At 42.9% G+C, this 20,386-nt stretch overlaps 1 protein-coding gene across 4 annotated transcripts; it reads right to left on the reverse strand.

The window, feature by feature from the left end:
- Positions 1-1,197: 1,197 nt before the first annotated feature.
- ganc (glucosidase, alpha; neutral C) lies at positions 1,198-18,194 on the reverse strand. 4 transcript variants are annotated; one of them, XR_013653154.1, is made up of 20 exons: positions 17,915-17,983; positions 17,749-17,815; positions 12,901-12,997; positions 12,638-12,821; positions 12,338-12,476; positions 12,031-12,266; positions 11,833-11,959; positions 11,668-11,747; positions 11,449-11,592; positions 10,050-10,146; positions 9,883-9,984; positions 9,629-9,803; positions 9,477-9,545; positions 9,340-9,404; positions 9,156-9,232; positions 8,995-9,069; positions 8,802-8,915; positions 7,075-7,187; positions 5,962-6,767; positions 1,198-1,379 (listed from the first exon to the last, which is right to left on the reverse strand). XR_013653154.1 is itself a non-coding variant. In XM_078940668.1 (20 exons), the coding sequence occupies exons 5-20, from the start codon at positions 12,462-12,464 to the stop codon at positions 1,270-1,272; spliced, it is 1,815 nt and encodes a 604-aa protein (XP_078796794.1). In that variant the 5' UTR covers positions 12,465-12,476; positions 12,638-12,821; positions 12,901-12,997; positions 17,749-17,815; positions 18,018-18,194; the 3' UTR covers positions 1,198-1,269. The 4 variants fall into 4 exon arrangements, 3 of the variants coding, with proteins under 3 accessions (XP_078796794.1, XP_078796792.1, XP_078796795.1); XM_078940668.1 differs by lacking the exon at positions 17,915-17,983 and adding an exon at positions 18,018-18,194 and having other exon boundaries at positions 6,664-6,767; XM_078940666.1 differs by having other exon boundaries at positions 6,664-6,767; positions 17,915-17,977.
- Between the last annotated feature and the right edge of the window lie 2,192 nt (positions 18,195-20,386).

Here is a 20,386-nt window from a genome sequence, read left to right on the forward strand (position 1 = left end):
CAGGAGGTCCAAATCATCAAAGATGGTCTTTAAAGAAAGGCTTGCCTTGGGACAATCAAATTGAAGGTGATAAATGTATTAATACCAGGGGCCTGAATGCCACCTGGGAGATCTTGAAGAAGTTCATCATGGGGTTGACCCCTGCGGGTACCCAGGGTTTTTGGGTTGTCCTGGTCATAGAATGCCCGGAAAAGGAATGTACCATTGTCAGGTGTGTGGTAGGTGTATCGTGAGGTGTTTATAAGGATAATGCCCGCTGCACTTATGACGTGTGAGTGATCCTGTCGCCCGGTGCCCCAACGTCACGCCAAAGAGCAGGGAGGACTTGAACAGCACTTACTGGCCCTTTGAAGATTTAGGGAGTTAAAAAAATGAAAAGTCTGTAGAACACGCCTGCATCTCATCTAATTCAACCTTACTTACCCCTGCATGTTGTTTCAGAGTTGGTAGTACAACCTGTTGCTAGCATCATGCTAATAAAGAAATCTGCTGGAATATACTCTCTTTACTGGCTCTCCAAACGGTCTTGATGTTTTGAGGGGGGCCTCCTGCGTGCCCTGTACAGGTTTGCCCGTTTTTCACCTGTAAGGGTAGTTATGACTAAGGCATAAAACTGAAGGGCAGACTTTTCCTACAGTCTGTATGTACTTCTCAGCCATGCGTGGGTTTACTCCAGTGTCCTCCCACAGTCCAAAACCATGTTTCATAGGTTACTTGGTGACTGTAAAATGTTTGAGCGTGAGTGTGTTTGTGATTGTGTGACCCTGTGACGGACTGGTGATTTGTTTGGAGTGTACCCCACCTTCCCCCAACAGTAGGATCCAGCAACCCCGTAACACAGAAAGGGATTCAGTGGGATCAGAGGATTGATGCATGGATGGATGGTCCATCAAATGCCTCTGAGTTTTGTTTTATTTTTGGGATAAAACATAATTCAAAGCGACTTTCCTCTTTCTACCGTGGCGTTTATTTTCAGCCCTTTACAGCATCTCCACAGCTGCTTTATGTTCACATTTACAGTATGCCTGGTTGGTTATTCAGACAAGTTTATGTGTTTTGAGATGCTCAAGCTGCCAAGGAAAACTTTCTGCTCTCAAACCAGATTTCAGAGACAGTGAGATCTAAAATCTGGACAGATATGAATCATCTCAGAATAGTCCATTAATCAAGAATCTTAAATTAAAAAAAAATCTGACCTTTGGTTATGGTTTTTTTTTAATCCACACAAACTGCTCCATATTCTTCTCACATGGAAATCAAATGGGTCACTTAACATATGTGGATCTCCCAGTCTGCGGTGACGCGGAGCTCCAGGTTGTGGACTGTCAGCACGCCACAAGCCTCCACAAATTCAAAGGAAGCCGATCTGTCCTCCTCACCTTCACAGAGAAAACAGTGATGAGAAAAACTAAGTTATTTTTGTTCTTTAGCTTCTTTTAGCATCAATCACCCATCAGGCACAACCTGACCTCTGCCTCTAGGCAATTCAGGTGAGTGTTTCCACTCAAAGTTGGACCGTCACGGCACATGTGGGGTGAAACTAACAACAATAACCATGGAAGTCATCCAGTAGCTCATTTATTTCTCTTGGCTTTTGCTTCTTCGCAGATACAAAGCATTAAATGTTGTTTAAGAGAAGATTGCGGGAGGCAAACAGCAATACAGCCGCTTCCTTGGAGCTTCCTTTTGTCATTAAGACCCTCAGTCAATCAATGTTTTTGCCAGTAGTTCTGCCCTAAATGTCCTGTTCCATTTTTAAATGGACTTACAACCAACAGAGGCCCAAAAATCGTACAATTTGGTCTGGCTTAATGGGTCATTTTCTAATGGAAACGCTTAAAATACTGGGCTGGTCTGGACCGGACCGTACCATACTGCTCAGAAGAAACAAGGTACTATTCATTTCCTATTAAGTCCACTTTGGCTGAAACAACAAGGAATGGTGTGATCTAACAATGAGGTTTCTTGAACTTGAAGTTCAGATGATTTTCTGGTTTCATTTGTTGTGATCCGTATGATCCCAGTCCCATGGATTGTACATTTCTGGCTTGTCTCGCGCCCCCAGCCGTCCTTCAACTCCATCTGGATGAAGCTCGTTATTACAGTTTAGAAATTTCCTATTCATCATCCTCATGATTTTATGTTTACTTTACAATTACCGATACGAAACCCATTGAGATGACTGTTGTTGTGATTTTGGGCTCCACAAATAAAATTGAATTGAATTGAATTGAAGAATATGATGTCACAGGGACATGGTCTTGTAGCCTTTATCTTTGTCATGCATGTCCACAGTTTTCTTTCAACTCTCCTGGGACAACTCTTTCCTCTACTACCTGTGGGCCACATTGAGTGTAGCACACTCCATAGCTGTGTCTGAATTCCCACCCTAATTCCTAATCCCTAACTACTAAAAACTATATAGTACGGGACTATGTAGTGCCCTGAATTGTAAAATCCATTCCGACACCAGGCCTGGTACTTTTTCTTTTTAAACGGCGGACATGACGTCATCAATTTCACGAAGTTCAAATCTCATTGATATGAGCGTTTTGCAATGACCATTTATGAGTCCACTGTGTTCTTTAGATAAAAATATTAGTGGTTTCTTAAAAAATACATTTAAATAAATTTTTCTGTAAAATTGTTCCGACGCAATGCATTGTGGTCTATATTTGCTGTTCGAGTGAGCATCCATGCCACTTTAGTATGCCACATGCTACGGGGCACTCAATTTTGGAAATGTACATTTGGACAGCACTACTTAATGGCAAACACACTATATCCCTTGTGCTATCTTATGACCCCCCCCTTACATTGACGTGTTCTCCCCACCATGACAAAGGTAGATGAAGGTGGAAAGATTTCATGTTATCCATGGACACAAGTGAAGATCACAAATCATTGAAGAAAAAAGGTTCAGAGCACTGTCTAGTGGGTCTAGATGACCCAACTCCCAATGTTAAAGTGCCTATGATAGCACAAGGGTTACAGTGCAATATATAATGCACTATATAAGGTTAGGGTAAGACAACAATATCACCAAACAGCAGTGACTACCTGTAGCCTCTCTATATAGACTGATTACAAGGTGTAGACACCTGTGATGCTAGTTATTGGCTTATTTATGCCTCTTTGGTCACATTATTTTCAGTCTTATCATGTTTTTCCAGGCCTGTCTCATGATCTATTAAAACTAATACTCTTGAAAGATCGTTAAAAATTTATCTCTGACTTTCATTGGTTACATTTTAGAGAACTTTTATTTATAATTATTTTAGTCAGAGTCTAGTTGTTTCTGTGACCATTGCTAGTTTCTTTTTCAGTAAAACAAAGGGCAGCAACCTTAAAAACATTTCCACAGGAGGTTCGTATTTTTAGCCGCTCTGAGTCTCAACAGAAACTAGCTTTTTCCAGTTTTCCAGGATTCTACTTTTCTCTTCGTGTCTGACTGGTCTCTTGTTGCCTCGGTTTACAGACCAAGGGGATAACAAGTTAATGACTCAAGTATTCTTCGCTCTGTAAGTGTTTAACTTCCTTCTTAGTTGGCCCAAAGAGCTTTAAAGTCACAGTCCCATTCACCCATGCTGACATACACTGATGGTGGCTCTACTACAGAACAATGGCGCCAACCTATAAACACCACGAGCAACGTGGCCAAGCAAAGTGGGAACTGACCCCTCAATCTTCTGATCAGAGGTCAACTGCTCTACCTTTGTACCACGGCCCCCTGTAGTCATGACAAAGCACCGCAGTGACCAGCATCACACCAACCGCTACAGGAGATCATTCCTACCTCACTCCATCAGACTCTATAACTCATCATCCATTTGCAACAGATAAACTCATTTGTGGTCTGCCTGTTTTTTCAAGAGCTGTTTTGTGAACCGATTGTTGATAATGTTGAACAGAAGCAACATAATAATAATAAACTTTCTTTATATCGCACCTTTCAAGATAAAAATCACAAAATGCTTCACAGTAAAACACGGTAAAACACAGAATACAGAGAAAATTAGGAAAAAGCTTTTTGAAAAAGATAGGTTTTTAGATGCTTTCTAAAAGAAAACACTGAGTCTACAGATCTGAGGCTGAGAGGAAGGGAGTTCGAGAGGGATGGGGCCACTGCTGCAAAGGCGCTGTCACCTTTAGTCTTTAACTGGGTTCTCTTAACAACCAGCAGACCCTGGTTTCATGATCTCAGGGACCTGCTGTGGGTGTACGGCTGCAAAAGGTCTTTTAAGTAGACCGGCCAGGTGCTTGGCTATAAAGAGCTGTGTATGTTAAAACCAGGATTTTAAAATGCGCTCTGCAGCGGACAGGGGGCCAGTGCAGCTGGAATAACAACGGGGTGACGTGTGAAAACTTAGATGATTTAGTCAAAAGCCTTGCAGCGGCGTTCTGAACTACCTGGAGCCGTTCTCAAGATTTTTTGCTCAAGCATGTGAAGATGGAGTTGCAATAATCTAGACGAGATGAAATAAAAGCGTGGATCAGCATCTCCATCTCAGAACGTGACACAATTGGACTCAGCTTTGCAATGTTTTTAAGATGATAAAAAGAAGAACGTACTAGTGACCCGACATGAGAGTCAAGGGATAAAACCGGGTCTAGAGTTACCCCGAGGTTCCTGACAGAGGCCTTGATAAAGGAAGCAAGAGGACCGAGCCACTGGACTATCTGGGGGAGGCAACTGTCAGGAGCACAGACTAGGACCTCGGTTTTGGCTTCGTTTTGTTGGAGAAAATGATCATTCATCCAACTCTTGACTGAATCCAGACACCTGCGTAAAATCTGTGTCTTAAAAACATCCTGCGGTTTAAAAGACACATAAAGCTGAATATCATCAGCATAAAAATGATAAGAAATATTATTAAAAGAACTTAAAATATGCTACAAAGGCAATAGATATAAAATGAACAGTAAAGGTCCCAAAACTGAGCCTTGTGGCACACCAGAAGTGAGGGATGCAGAAGAGGACTTAAACTCAAAAAAAACAACAGACAAAGATCTACCAGTAAGATAAGAGGAGAACCAGTTTAAAGCAGAACCAGATACCCCAACCCAATTTTTAGCCTGTCCAAGAGGACGTAGTGGTCAACATTGTCAAAAGCTGCGGTCAAGTCCAGTAACAGTAGCACAGAGAATCTTTCTGCATCACTCTGCATCAGGATGTCATTGGTGACTCTGAGAAGGGCTGTTTCAGTGGAGTGAGCTCTGCGAAAACCTGACTGATACTGATCAAAAATGCCATGACTGTCGAGAGTAGTTGTAAGTTGGCTAGCAACAACTTTTTCTAAAATTTTGGACATGAATGGGAGATTAGAAATAGGTCTAAAACGGGTTTTTTAATGAGAGGAAGGACGACAGCTGTCTGGTCAAGTGCTCAGGGATTTGACCAGACAGCAAGGACGAGTTAATTATTGACAGGACAGAAGGACCGATGGACTGGAAGACATCTTTGAGCAGAGATGCTGGCAGCACGTCGAGAGAGCAAGAGGATGACTTCATTGTGCTGACTAATCTGAATAGCTCAGGGAGAGAAACAGGTGAAAACGTGGCTAAAATCACAGGCCGAGGTGGACTAGGAACAGAACCAGAACCAGCTGTCTGACACAGAGAGCTTCTCAAAGATCTGACTTTGTCAATAAAAAATGATCAAAACTTTTCACAATCATCATTTGAATAGGTGGAAACGGCAGGTGGACAATATCACAACCATCACAACAATATCACTGATGGTGTTAAATAGTTCCTTAGGATTACCTCTGCTTTTGGAAATGAGATTAGTGAAGTAAGCAGCCCTCGCATATCTAACAGCACTGTTAAAAGAAACTAAAAGATCCTTAAGATGAAGTAAATGAACATGTAAATGAGCGACCTTGGTCGCCTTTCAGGCAGACTACTCTAGCAGTGTTTTACTCGGTTACTCCCCTAGGGCGGCTCAGTTAATCAACTCACCTGTTCAGCGTCCTATTTAAGTCCAGGTGTGCAGCCGTTCATTCTCTTCCTTTACCGCAAGCGCTGCATTCGTCGCCCCACCCTCCTCCCCGGCTTCCACCTCTGAGCTCCGTTAGGGGTAGTTATTACCCTAAAGTTTTATGGAAATCTTATCTCATCGAATTGTACCGAGCCTTATGCCAAACTAAAAGAATGTGAAAATAAATATGTTTTACTGCATGAGTTGTCAGACTGAAATGATTTCTTTTCCATAAACGTTCGATTTTTCTGCAAGATTGTTTCAGACGGCGAATGCTGTCATTTATCCAATGGGAAACCTTAGTGACAGGGGCCAGTCTAGTTTTAATGAGACAGACCTCATCTAAAATAGAAAGACAGTAACTATTAAAAGTGCATAATAACAAAGTAACATCTGTGCACGGAGAGAGGACCAGATTAAAAGCGTTAGAAAAGGCCTCAGCGGAGGAGGAGCTAAGCATACCAGAGCTGACTTCTCTGCATGCAGGCAAGAGTGACACAGAAAAAGACGAGTTAAAAAAAATACAATGATGATCAGAAATAAAAATGTCCTCAGAAAAAATAGAGTCAATATGCACACCTAATGAAAAATGTGTTGGAATAGATTTTTTTTCTGACCCTTTCACAACAAAGTGAGGAGCATTCAGTCTGCAGGAGCATGGACCTGGACACCAGCACACTCACCTGGTACATATAGAGTCACAGAAGATGGCGGCTTCTTCATCCCCAGAACGGTGACAGACTGCACCACCGTCCCACAGTGGAAGGATCCCTCTCTACTGGCAGCCCTAGAAGGGGCATAAGTTTACAGATCAGCCACTTCAAACCATTGACTTTAAATGAGAACTGGACTGAGTGACCCCCACCCCCACGTTCCAAACAGGAAGTACCCACTGCTGCCAAAAAGTCTAAATAAACAGCTATTGCTCAGTCTTTCTATTTGTCAGACTTATGATTCCTGCTCAGATACATTTTATTAATGAAAAATGGCGTCTGAATTGACTTGGTTCGAGGTGGAAGTAAGTCATTTTCTATGGGTGACATAACATTTTGTGGAAGCGCCTGCAGAGCGGGGGAGGGAAGGGATGCACTCACCTGCACAGCAAACGTCCTGCCTGCATGCTGAACCCACGCAGGCTGAAGGCCTTCCTGTCCCGGAAACAGAAGGAGTGGCCGTCGTCCAGGTACAGCTCCCCCTCCGCCCCGCCCTGCACAGAAAGGCTCACATTTTCTCCATCTGTTCCGTTTAGATATTTCAATTCAGAAAGGAGAGTTGAAGAAACCAAAGAATCCTGCTCTCTGCAGACCCGCAAGATGCAACAAAAAAGTTTGAATGTCATTTCCAATAGAAAATTAAATTAGCCACTAAACTAAGACAGAAAAATCGTTCACTGAAACCAAATCACTGCAAACAAAGTGTTTAGAGTTTTCTGTAGAACTATACATCTTCTGAAATTAAACTTCTTTGTTCATTTTTTTTTGTTGATTCCTCCTCATCATAGTATTTGTTTTAGTTTGGGCATTTTTATCTTGCGTCACAGTAAAATAATCCACACACTTGATCCAGACTATTTACTCCTTTATGTCCGGCCCCCTTCTGTTGAGCTGAAATCGTACATTTGTTATGAACTCACAACACATTTTTCATTAGCAAAAGTGGAAATCCTTGTTTGACTTTGAGTTACGTCTTTCTTTAATTTGGGGTTAAAAAATATCAAATTGTCCAAGCTGAGTGTAGTATTAACTATAAGAAGTGAATCATTCACATGTCAACAACAAAATGTTCATTTTAAAGCCTGAAAGTTTTCTCCATCGTAGATTATAAAAACATGGCATAAGAAAAAGTTTGATTAGTTTTCATTTATGCCCCAAAGGTCCTTTCTATTGTGGGCCTAAAAAAGGCCTAAAGCGTAAATAACATCAAATAGTTAACTAAACGCCAAAACATAATAACGATCACGACAATTAAAAAAACAGAAAAAAGACACAAAAGATACACTACATTTTAGAGATCCAAACAGATTACAGAAACATAACTGAAACATAAAAAAAGTATTTCCAGAAATCTAAAATGATATGTGAAAAAATGAAATTAAACAAGAAACCCGAAATTGTAGGTATTATGGGATGTGAGCTTTGAAGAAGAGGGGAAGCAGAGAGAGGTTTAAGAGTTCGAATCCGGATCTGCTTAAAGTGAATGAACAACCCAAACATCCCTTAAGTTGTTTTCTTAACCCACTATATCCCTTTTGGGGTCACTGGGTTGCCGGCCCAAACCCCAACCCTGACCTTGACCCCTACTGACGGGCGAAGGCAGGGTACACCACAGGCAGGTTGCCAGTCTGCCGCAGGGCACACAGTCACTCCCATATGCATCTCAGGGACACTTTAGACTCACCAATGAACCTATGAAGCCTGTTTTTGGGAGGAAGGCAGAGAAAACCCACACATGCACGGTGGAACATGCAATCTCCACACAGAAAGGTCCCAGCCGGGATTCAAACTCGACCCGGGTTGCTGTGAGGTGAGAGTGCTAACCACTGCACCACTGTACAGCCTGAGCAAACAACCAGATTGTTAATTTGATTTAAGAAAAAGTTTTAAACTCAGAAGCACATGCTGAAAACTTAAAAGAAATTTGAAAAAAAGTTAATTTGAAAGTTGAATTAAAAAACCGTTACCAAAGGAAAAATAGTATTTATTTGCAACAATCCTTCTCAGCTGTCAGTCTTTCAGTCACAGGACGTTTACGTTCCAGGACATGGAAACTCCTCCCACATGTGGTAAACCTCCGCGCTGATCCTTGTTGCTGAGGTTTTTACCTGAGAGTTTATGGCTACAGTGATGTCCAGAGGCAGAAGCTGGAAGTCGGCAGTACAGGTCCCAGAGCCCACCGACCTACAGATCACAGAGCCCCCGCGCTGGAACACCGGGACCTTCTCAACACAAGCAGACCAGCAGAAATAAAAGGTTTGGACCAGAAGCCGCCGCATAAGCTGATGTAACAATACCGACAGAGTCCAGAGTGACTGGCAGACGCAGAGTCCCGCCTCCTCCGTACACCTTTTTGGAGTGGATGTCATACCAGACCTAAAACAAACAAGCCTCCAAATTTTACCAACACAGAAAAAAACAGGAGTCCTTTAACAGAAAATGTCACTGAGACGTAAGTTCACCTCTTCAGGTCCAGGAAGGGAGACTTGGACCTCCTGAATGCCTGGTTCTGTCACTGGACAGGCAAGCAAAGCTCCGCCTACATAGGAGAAGAACCCACTTTAAAACAATGGGTGGGGCGTCATTCCAGGACCACAGAAGTGCATTAAGGTTCCTGAGCATGAAGCCTTGAAGAGGATTCCTCACCAATCATGTAGCGGTCATCTACGGTGAAGGTGCTCTCCTCCGTTGGGAACTCTATCCACAGAGGTCTACATCAAAAATAAGGATTTTTTCCAGGTTTTGGTTCTTCTGTGGGATAAACCTCAGTCAGCATCACTCACCTGACCGGCGGCAGACCACAGGTATGAGCGCGGTGGAACAGAGTGTACCAGAACGGCAGCAGACGGTACCTGAGAGCACAGGAGCGGGTCTGACAAGGTTCAGGTGATGGCGTCCTGAAATCCAGTCATGTTCTCTTAGAAAGTAATCCCACCTCTGCTGGATTGCAGAGCGGATGACTGCAGTGACTTCTTCCCCAAAGAGCCAGGGTTCCCTGCGCTTCGTCTCCATGGCAGCATGTCCGCGGAAAAATGGCTGCAGGGCCGCTGCCTGGTACCAGCGCACCAACAATTCCGGCTCAGGATCCTGAACAAACCCCCCCACATCCGCTAGAATGTGGGAAGACGAGTAAAACATCAGGATCCCATTAGTCGATGGCTCCTGAGCAAACACGAGCAAGCTTCTTGCCTCCACAAAAGGCCACACCGGCCAGGCTCAGGGACAAAACCATGGGAATAGAGATCCTCAGGTACTCCCAGGTGGCTACATTGTCCCCTGTCCAGACTGCTCCTGCAGAATACAGGAAGTCAACAAAAACACACAACAGACAGCAGTTTCTTACATTTCCATCTCACCAAATCTTTGCGAGCCGGCAAAGAAAGAGCGCGAGAGGACAAAGGGTCGCTCTGAGCCCCCTGAGCGAGTGATGAGACCCTCCACTGTGGCCTTGTGCTGTGTCAGGACAACAAGAAGATTCTTCAGCACATAAATGGCTAAAAAGTACCTTTTTAACTAAAAATGAATGACCTAAAGGAATGGTTAAAATTAAACAATTAAATACTTGCATGTACAGTGGGACAAAAAAGTATTTAGCCAGCCCCCAATTCTGCAAGGTCTCCCGCCTAGTGAGAGCGAGAGCGAGAATACTTGGGCGAGAGTATCGCCCAAGGATTAGCACACATCCCAAACAGTCAAACAGCATGGACTTCACTTCTACTCACATCCCCCTCACTCATGGTGAGGAACTTTACACCCAAGATTCCCCACTTCCCATGAATCTTAGGTGCTGAAGGGTGGGCTAACCCCCAGGTCGCCACAATGTAATGAGACGCACAGAGCTGCATGCTTATTGGCCAAGAGCCGCATGCTATAGCCACCCCTGCCATAGGACATTCTCCCAATCCTATCTGGATCATCAAAATGCTCTCTAGCAAACTTTAGCAGGGCCTGCACATGTACAGGTTTTAGCAGAGGGACACGTCTCACACTGCAGGAACTGGTGGTGTAGTGTGTTACTGATGGTAGCCTTTGTTACTTTGGTTCCAGCTCTCTGCAGGTTGTTCACTAAGTCCCCTGTGTAGTTCTGGGATTTTTGCTCACCGTTCTTGTGATCATGTTGATCACCTTGCGGGCAGCCCCAGATGGAGGGAGAATATCAGTGGTTTAACACACCAGTGGAGCCCCACTGGAGGCAGGGAGGGTGAAGTGTCTTGCCCAAGGACACAACAACAGTTGACTGGGGGGAGCAGGGATCAAACCGCCGACCCTTTCGATCATTGGATGACATGCTCAACCACCTGAGCCACTGCCTCTCTCATCTTTTCTAGAGCGATAACTTACACAATTGGTGGCTGACTAAATACTTTTTTGCCCCACTGTGTGAGGGTGTGTGTAGATATGCATTATCACTTTTTAACGCACGCGGTGGAAGCCTGAACAGTCCCACACGAAGTGCGTTAAAAAGTGATAATGCATACTTCGAAGGCCATTAATCCGCTTATACCATGGTCCCTTACAAAAGAAATCAATAGTAACCATATGCAGTATATATACACACACACACACACACACAAAGGACAGGACTTGAAGACCTGAAGCAGACTATCAGGACATAAGGACTTGAGGCCTTAAACTTAAGAAATAAAGTAGTTTAGATAAATAAAACATTTCTAATGTTATACTGGTCCTAAAATGAATCCTAAAAGGCTTGAAGGAAGAAACTTTGGAAGCAAACTTCTGACATTCCTTCCCCACCTGGTAAAAGCCATAGAGATTGTGCAAGTCCCGGTGCTCCCAGCCGCCGTGATGTACCGCATCCTTGGGCATGGTCTGCTCCGGCCCACCAAACACCGACGGCTCGTTCATGTCGTTCCACACAAACAGAGATGGAGTGGATCCCTGCAGGAGAAGCTGACCTTCAGCACACTGAGCTCCTGTTTGCTGCATCCAGGAGGAAGCGTTTCCCATCCTCACCTTGTACTTCTCCAGGCTGAAGCATCTAGAATACCAAGCTCGGGTTCGTGAACTGCTGAAATCCAGGTAAGATGACTCACCTGTAAAGGAAGGTTTTTGGTCAGAAGATGCAGACACTCCCAGCAGAGATTGGATCCATGTTTAAGCAGTGGATGTTTGTCACACCAGGCCAGCAGGAGCCACAGTAGACTTGGCCCTCCCTGTCCTTGATGAAATGCTCTCCCTCTCGAGCATCCCGGTACAGAGCCCAGCAGGGGTCGGTCTTGATGTGGGGGTCGCTAATCACCACCATCTAAACACATGAAGAAACAACAATGAATGAAAATGAATACTCTGGAAAGGCCTCCCCCTCCCGCTGCTGACCTTCCTCCCCCTCGCCTGCAGGTGGCGCTGCAGGCCCACTGGGTCAGGAAACAGGGCAGAGTCCCATGTGAAGTATCTCTTCCCGTCAGTATGTTCGATGTCCAGCCACATGACGTCGTAGGGGATCCGGTGGACGTCGAAACCCGCATCCACGGCCTTCACGTCTGCCTCGTCCCGGTAATTCCAGCGGCTCTGGTGGTACCCCAGGGCAAACAGTGGGGGCAGCGCCTGGTACCCTGACACAGAGAGAAAACCCTGTCCCAGCTGTTTCTCTTCAAAATAAGGTACTTCTCTGCTGAACTCTTACCTGTCAGATCAGCATACTGCTTAAAGAACTGGTGTGGGCCAGGCCCGAGAAGAACCATGCAGTCGATCACGCCACTCTCTGACAGCCAGTGGACGTCCGTGTGTGGGGGAGTCCGTCTCCTCTTCATCAGGGGGGCTTCCTGTTGGTGCAGGAGAGCTTAGAGAAAAGGTGCTGAATGGAGATGTGAAAACATGGTTTTATTCTGTGTGTTTTTGGCTTCATTGCAAGACATTCAACCAAAGCTGTGACACCTGCTGTTAGAAACCTGCTCCAAACTTGTACCAGAAGAACTCCAACTACCTGAATGTCAGTGGAAGAATACTCCAAGTGGACAAAAGTCTCTGATGCGTTCAGCCAAAACACACCAAGAGTCCTGTCTGCTTTATGGGCTAGTACCAGCGGGACAGAGCCGTACAGGCCAAGCCGGCTGTGCAAGTCGTAGGCGAACACATCCAGGTTATAGAGCCGGTACGGTTCTCCACCTCTGTGGGTCAGAACACACAGATGCTGATGAATCCCACACAGCAGATGACTAAAAGCTGAAAAATATCAAGCGAACAGACCGGGTTTCTCTGAGCTGCAGCTCGTCTGCGTGTTCGGGGAGACCATAGACGTGGTTAAACCCATGGAGACGGAGGTCTGCGCCGACACTGCTGGGACCTGAACGTGCACATCAGCTTCAGCATGTCGCTTCCAGACATGTTTCATTCAGTCCTCAATGGACTGTCATGAAACATGACACTTTAAAGAAGTTCTAGAAAACCAGAGCATCAAGTATTTTCACCTTCTAGTCATTTTAAACAAAGATTTCCTAGAATAACACAGTGTAGTTTTAAAATTATGGTTTCATTCATAAAGGAAGGTTCTCCCAACCTGTCTGTCTTCATGCAAAATGTACCCCCCCCCCCCCCCCCCAGGTTAAATCATGAATGAACTGTTAATGACCCTCCTTACTATTAATTTATCATTCTGGCGTGATCATGTCAGACTGTTAATATCAAGAAATCCCATCAAAAGAAGCACAGCGAAGGGTCTGATTTCTTCATCTGTCTAACGCAACACAAAGCAAAAGTCTCTGAGATCCAACATCCAACAGTTGACTAACTAATTACAAAAATCATAGTAACCTTTTACTTGTTGCATTAGGGAGTACCGCCTAATCGCGGTTCACGTTTGTCGGTCTTGTGTTTTTTCTGTGCTATTTTGCATGCCATTTTTTCACAGCACACTGTGTTCAGCTTCCTGATTGGCTGTAGACATTGTCAATCAATTACCTCTGTGCCGTGTCTCCTGTACAGAAGGATTTAGTTTGCCAGAGTTCTATAAATCTTCAATCACAATCAGATCTTTGTTTTCATTCTATAATCCTGACATTTTTCTATGAAGGTTTGAACTTTAAGAGTTTGTCTTTCTGAGAAAAGTGCATTAAGTGTGTAGAAAGGAATTTTACAGCCTTAAAACATCCAGAATCCTGCTTTACAGATTTCACCACAGCGAGTTATTTTTAGGATGTAACTCTCATGATCATTGAGAAAGCACTGCTCTGCTGATTGTCTACTTATTACACGTTTAAATGTTTGTTTTATACAACAGACTAACTGTCTGAAGTGTAATAAATAAAGGGTCAAATTTCCTGCTGAACCCCATAGACTCCACCATTTTACCTGATTTTGTGTCCTTTGTAAGTGTGTCCACTCTTTTTTCCCACCTAGAGGACAGCTAAGGGAACAGACCTGGGGCCTGTTGCACAAAAGTAGAATTAAGACATCCGGGATAAATGACTGAGCTGAGCTCAATGAATCCAAAACATGTGCGTCCAGGCTTAATCGGTTGCACAAAGACCAAGCCAGGATGAGCAGACACGGATTCATCAAGCCAGGTGTAACCAATCCTGGATAGGTGCGCGCTCACGGCTCACTCAAACAGACCCCGCCACAGATCACAGATTAACTGATTTACCATGGCAACTAGAGCCGCTTACCTTTCCCCGTCGGAAGCAAAAATCCTCATGGAGGCATACGAGGAGGTAAAAGATATAATTAAGAAGAAAGGCAACACCACCACAGTGATAAAGCACACTCAAGATTTTTTTAAATTAAATTACCAGCCAATTAATTTTATGAAAATGTAACTTGTCATTTCAACCAGAAAATGTTATGTTTGTAAATCTTACGTGAATGAATCATGTCGATCGTACATGAAAATAATCCATTTAAAAGTTACTAATTTCAATCATGTTGATCCAACATGATACCGTTAAATTGGATACATTAGTAATCCCAAGGAATTGTGGGATTCAATTTTCTTTGTCTATCTGGGAAGATTGGGGTCTAAGTGTGAGTTTTTGTCCATGGGTTTTATTGTCTAGCTGTTTTACTCTGTTTTAACTAGTGATTTAAACTGATATGTTCATTTCTTTTCTGCACCATGAGTTAGAGTGTGGGAGAGGATGATGACCAAACCCCTTGTGCGGTAAACTGTTAATGGTAGAAAAGTTAAGTCAGAATTTGCGCTATTAGAATTCCTGTCTTGTTATGTGGGACATTACTGCGCATTTAATGTCTTTGATGTGAAAATTAAAAGACCCGTTGGTTGAAACTTTGGAAAACCTTATCAATGTCAGATGTATAAATACAATTAAAGCAAAAAATTAAGTTATATCAACATAAATTGTGTTAGGTAGTCATACAAATTTAAGTTGAATAAACTTAATTTAATGAGGTGTGACCAATTGAAGTGATTCAATTTAGTTGGATCAACTTTTATCCTTTGAGAATGAGCAACAATATTAATTTAAAGTTGGGTCCAACTGCAGTATTTAGATTGAATCAACTTAAATGTATTAGTTTGAACCTAAGTACATTGAGTAGGACCAATATGATTCATTTTTGTTCAAGTAACGCTGTCTAATCACGTGGAAATCATTTCCATAATTTTTTTATGTTCATTCAAAGTGAACCTTTTTTGAGTTTACCTGCTTTGTTTTGTCCTTATTCAACAAAGTAACATAATGTTACACATTGTGTTTTTATATTTTAATGGAATGTGTATTATTTTATATGACAGAGTACTAGGGCCCCACTAAGGAAAAAAGGATAAAGTCATAAATTTATGAGGCTGGTTCTTTCTGCAGAAAAGCAACATATTCTTTTTACAGTTTTGATAGTTATGAAAATGTGATACTTCATATTCTGGCACATCAGCATGTCTTCGTTTATGTAACCATACTGAAGGACAATTTCACGAAATGCCCCACATCTGTCATTTTAACTTCTGTCCTCCTTTAAAACAACTGGTTACAATATTATGACTTGTCTTTTTTCCCTCTGTGGCCCTAATATTCTATTATTTTACATATAGCCTTATAGTCTATGGGAAACTGTAAATTATCTAATGATAGCAACATCATCTAAAACTTATTATTTATCCAAAATGATTGAAATTAATGATCACGAACGTTTAAATAATGACAGCGGGTCTAGTTATATGTGATAACAATGTATAGTGAGCAGTGAAATAACTATTGGTTTCCATTTGTGGCGACTGCTGACTGACATTAGGGATGAGATTAAATAGATCCTGGAATTTAGCCTGGTCTGGAGCAGGCTAGCTCCACAGAATAAATCTCCATGGTAACTTATACCAGAACATATCCTCCTGCCCCCTATCCAGCTTTAGTGCAACCGGATTGGGGATCAATTGAGCCAGGATCACCAAGATATCCTGGCTTAATCCCTTATCCTACTTTTGTGCAACAGGCCCCTGGAAAGCTTCCTGTCCTGTTGTTATAGGGGGTGGAGTCATAATACCTACACCTGGCTGTGGATCCTGCCTCTGACTCATCTCTGGCTCGTCTCTGCTCTGTACCTGACCGAGTACCTCGTCTCTGCTCCTGCTCCTACACCTGGCTGTGGTTCCTGTCTCCGGCTCGACTCGCGCCTTTGACTGTCCCCCCAACCACGGCTGGATGAAGCTCGTCTGCTGGACTTTAAATATGTATTTGTAGATTTAGATAAATTAATTCTTCTCTAAGAGTTCTGGTAAATCGCCTGTCCGTCCTGGGGGAGGATCCCTCCTTCATGTGGGCACCCCTGAGGTTTCTTCGTTTTTTCCGGAATCCGTTTTTTTTGGGAGTTTTTCCTTACCGCGAAGGGGGGTCTAAGGGCAGGGATGCCAGTATAGCTTAGTCAGTTTGTTAGTTCATTTTAGTATTTTTCTATTGAACTCTTTGTATTCGTGATACTTTTGATTTCATGTTTTACTTCGAAGCCCATCGAGACGACTGTTGTTGTGATTTTGGGCTATACAAATAAAATTGAATTGAATTGAATTAATAACCTGCTCCTGTTTGGTCACGGGCCAAAAATTTGAGTCACATCACCCCTCATCTGAATGCTCTGCATTTGTGATGTATATTTCTTATTATAACATTTTATTTCAGCAGATGTTTAAAAAAGCATCATAAAAGATAGGAGTCACATTGAGCCTCTTTTTTTTCCTAAGTAAGGAATTGAGTAATCTGTACTAGGCGTAACTTGTTGTTCAATGCCGGCTTTCTCATCTGTGAGTGTGACGTTTGCCCCTCCCTGTAGAGAGGGGTGGGCTGCAGTCACAACCATTTGGTGGATTAACCCCCGCCCCAGCCCTCAATGCTTATGGGCAGGCAGAGAGGCACCCGGTTCCATTTTTGGGGTCTTTGGTACGACCCACTGACTGGATATGAAAAGCCAAAATCCCATAGACTTCTATTGAGATTTAAACACCTGTTTGTGAAAGTTATTTAAGTGATAAACTAGAAAATCAGCCGTCTCAGTAAAGTATGTGCTATAAACTCACATGTTCAAAAGGTTTGATGGACAGATTTTGCGTGGCCTGCTATCTGTGGTAAGAGTCTGGACTTCCAACAAGCTCACTCCTGACTGACTTTGTTGCCATAGAAAACGATGCCTCAGACTGACTGACCAATCACTGCTTACTGAGATTGTCTCGCTCCAATGTTGTCTGTACTGCGAAAAGATGGCGACTGAATTCATTTTATTTGGTTGGAGCCAGAATTAAAGCAGTTTCTATGGGTGACGTCACACTCACTCAGTCCATCTCTCATGTACAGTCAGTGGTAGGACCCAAACATGGATTCGGGATGCCACTGATCTGTAAAAGTGCAGGCCTGCCGTTACTCATCGTGTGAATAACTCACTGAGTCACAAAGAAGGCTGGACTACAGCTGTCTGTGTTTCTTTTTGAGGGGGAAGGCAGGTCTGGACCCTTTTTCTGCTGACAAATGGAGACATTTGAAAACTGCACTTTGTCTTCTGCTGTCTCTGTGTGACAAACTAACATTTAGGATGCGTAATCATCTACAGTCCTGAACTCTAAAGGCTTCAAGAAGCACAATCATGAAGCACACAAACCGTTGGCTTTGACATCCACAAACTCCCTGAAGCTCTCCCTCCATGAGCTGGTCTGTTCTTCCTGGAGCTGCAGCAAAACCAAGAGAGACACTGCAGGTTACAGACTGCACTCGGGGTTCAACGGGGCAGACTGATATTTGTACAACTGTACGCATTTTTTTCTCACCTCGCTTCCGTGTGAGAAAAACCGCAAGGAAACATACAGAGGAGACATGTTTACGTGAATGCTTTTGTGGGGAATCGTGCATCACTGGGAGAGCAGGCCTCACCTGGGAGGACGCTGGAGACTTTCAAACCACAGTTTGTCTTCACAGTTGAAAGTGACCATCTCCTCCTGCTCACACAGGACCTCCAGGCGGAAAGGGAAACGCCAAACTCGCACCTGGTGACACCCCGAAGACCAAGAAAGGGTGACTGAGTCTTCTGTCTGCCTCTCCACCCTCAGCCTGTCGGAAAAACCAAACAAGAGATGAAGCGCTGGGGAGAGTGGTGAAATGAGCCCACAGCTCAAAGCTATACAGCACGAGACCTCAAACATTGCTCGCCATTTTTGTTGCACTAATAATGTTAGGTGAGGGGCTATAAGCTAGTGGGAGAGTGTGTAAACAGAGAGCTCTCAGCAACAGGGCAGAGTTGCTCCACACCAACTCAAAAGCAAATATCTAATGAAATACTCTCTGTGCTCTGCATAAACCCTGTCCTAAAAAAAAACAACACAGTTTTTTTTTAAATTTAGGCTGAAAACATAATAATCATAACCAAAAGACCACAGAAAAAACTTTTACAAAAGATCATCGGAGTGGGTCTTTATATGAGTTGATCAGATCAATAAAAAATACATATTACAAGAGACAAGTTTTTAGAAAAAAATGCATCTTAAATACAATGAATTATAACTTGATAACCCTTGTGCTATCTTGTGGGGTCCAGATGACCCCACTCTCAAGGCACGTTAACGTTGAGAGTAGGGTTATCTGGGGGGTATTCCAGGAAGCATGTTTAAACTAGCCTGACTTTAAGCCTGAACTCTGGCTGAAATCCACCTGAACTTGCTTACTCTGGGTATGTCGGTTCCAAAAGACCGGATATGAGTTAGAGTAATTACGCTCGACTTGGTAACCCTGGGTTAACGCACGGTACATAAAGACATTTTCAATAGATCGCCGATTTCCGGAGTCACCATGGAAACACGTGGAGAGAAAAAAAGAAAGAAAGCGCGACACTTGAGACAGAAGTGAGACGGAGTCTGAGATTTTAATGACGGTGTATGAAGATTATACGTCCATCAAAAAAGTAACACGGCTGCATCATCAGCAAAAGAGTTTCTGCTTGTAGTAGAAGAACAGACAAAGTAAACGCAAGAGTTTCTTTTTTTTACTAACTTGTCCTGTCCAACAGCTGGGCAGGCAGATGAGAGCTGAGGGCCTCTTGTGTTGGACATATTTTACTTTAACAACAGGGGTTATTAATCTTCAGACAAACCAAAGGCATGACTGAATAAACCCCTTTTGTAATTGAGGCCAAACTTTATTAATTTCAACCATGTTTGAAAATCTTTGGTGTTGGACCGGACGGAAAAGGAAAGAAGGGAAGAAGAGAGAGGGATGTTAGAGAGGGGGGGGGGGGGTGATAGTGAGAGGGGGGGGGTAAGACCATGAAGCAGCATAGCTTCTTCATGGAAGAAGCTATGCTGCTTCTTATTTCCATTTTCATTGTGACGCATATAACTTATCCAACTTAAATTACTTTATTGAATTATTTATTCATTCATTCATCAAGTGGCCGTGATAGGCTCCGGCAGCCCCGTGACCCCGAAAGGGAAAAACGGAATAGAAAAGGAATGATTCAGTTGGTAACAAGTAATTGAGTTAAATGTATTCAACCTAATTTCTTACGTCTATAAAACTCAATAATTGTTTATACAACTGAAATGTACATATTTATCTAACTAAATGTCATATTAGTTCAATTCAATTAAATGTTTTTCCATCCTAATTTATTGTAATTCTTGAACTCTCATATGTCTAAATTGGAGCCTGCAGATATTCTCATTTTTATAACAATAAAATGAATGAAACCAAACAGAATTGGATCATGTGACCATATACCATAACTCTGAGTTTCTCATAACACAGCTGTACAGTAGGAGTGCTTTATAAACTCATCATCCTCTCAGTCATGGTGCAGAAAGAATTAAACATAAGAGGATAAATAACTCGGCAAAACACAGTAAAACAGCTAAACAACTAAACACATTTGGTCAAAAATTAAATTAATTTGAATGAAAGCCAAATAACTGTCTGAAAACTACGTGTTATTTTTAAGCTAACTTAACAAAAAAAACAATATAGCTTAACTAAAGCAAATAATTAAGTTAGATCAAAGTAAAAAGTTCATCTTTCCAACATCCATATGTGGTCTTATCACCCTCTCATGGTGGAAAAAGTATTATCTGAGCTTCTTCATCCACTAAATCATCTTCAAATGGACACGCCATGCTGCTTCACCTCTCTGAAAACAAACTAAGCTTCAACTAAACCTGCTCCAGACCAGGTTATGTTCAGAGTATGAGTTGCCATGGTAACTTGACCTACCCTGAAACATACCTCCATTTCTGGAACCGAAAGCTGAGGTTATC

Source organism: Oryzias latipes, chromosome 22 (assembly GCF_053564925.1).
Source record: "Oryzias latipes strain Hd-rR chromosome 22, Olatipes_Hd-rR_3.1".
In the NCBI taxonomy this organism is placed as follows: Eukaryota; Metazoa; Chordata; class Actinopteri; order Beloniformes; family Adrianichthyidae; genus Oryzias; species Oryzias latipes.

Excerpts from the sequence above, each read along its gene's own strand:
- ganc (XM_078940666.1), bottom strand. The coding sequence starts at position 17,962 with ATGTCTCCTCTGTATGTTTCCTTGCGGTTTTTCTCACACGGAAGCGAG. Across the intron at positions 12,822-12,900 it reads CTGCAGCTCAGAGAAACCCG|AGGTGGAGAACCGTACCGGC; the intron begins GTCTGTTCGCTT and ends TCTGACCCACAG. Across the intron at positions 11,593-11,667 it reads TCAGCCTGGAGAAGTACAAG|GGATCCACTCCATCTCTGTT; the intron begins GTGAGGATGGGA and ends CTTCTCCTGCAG.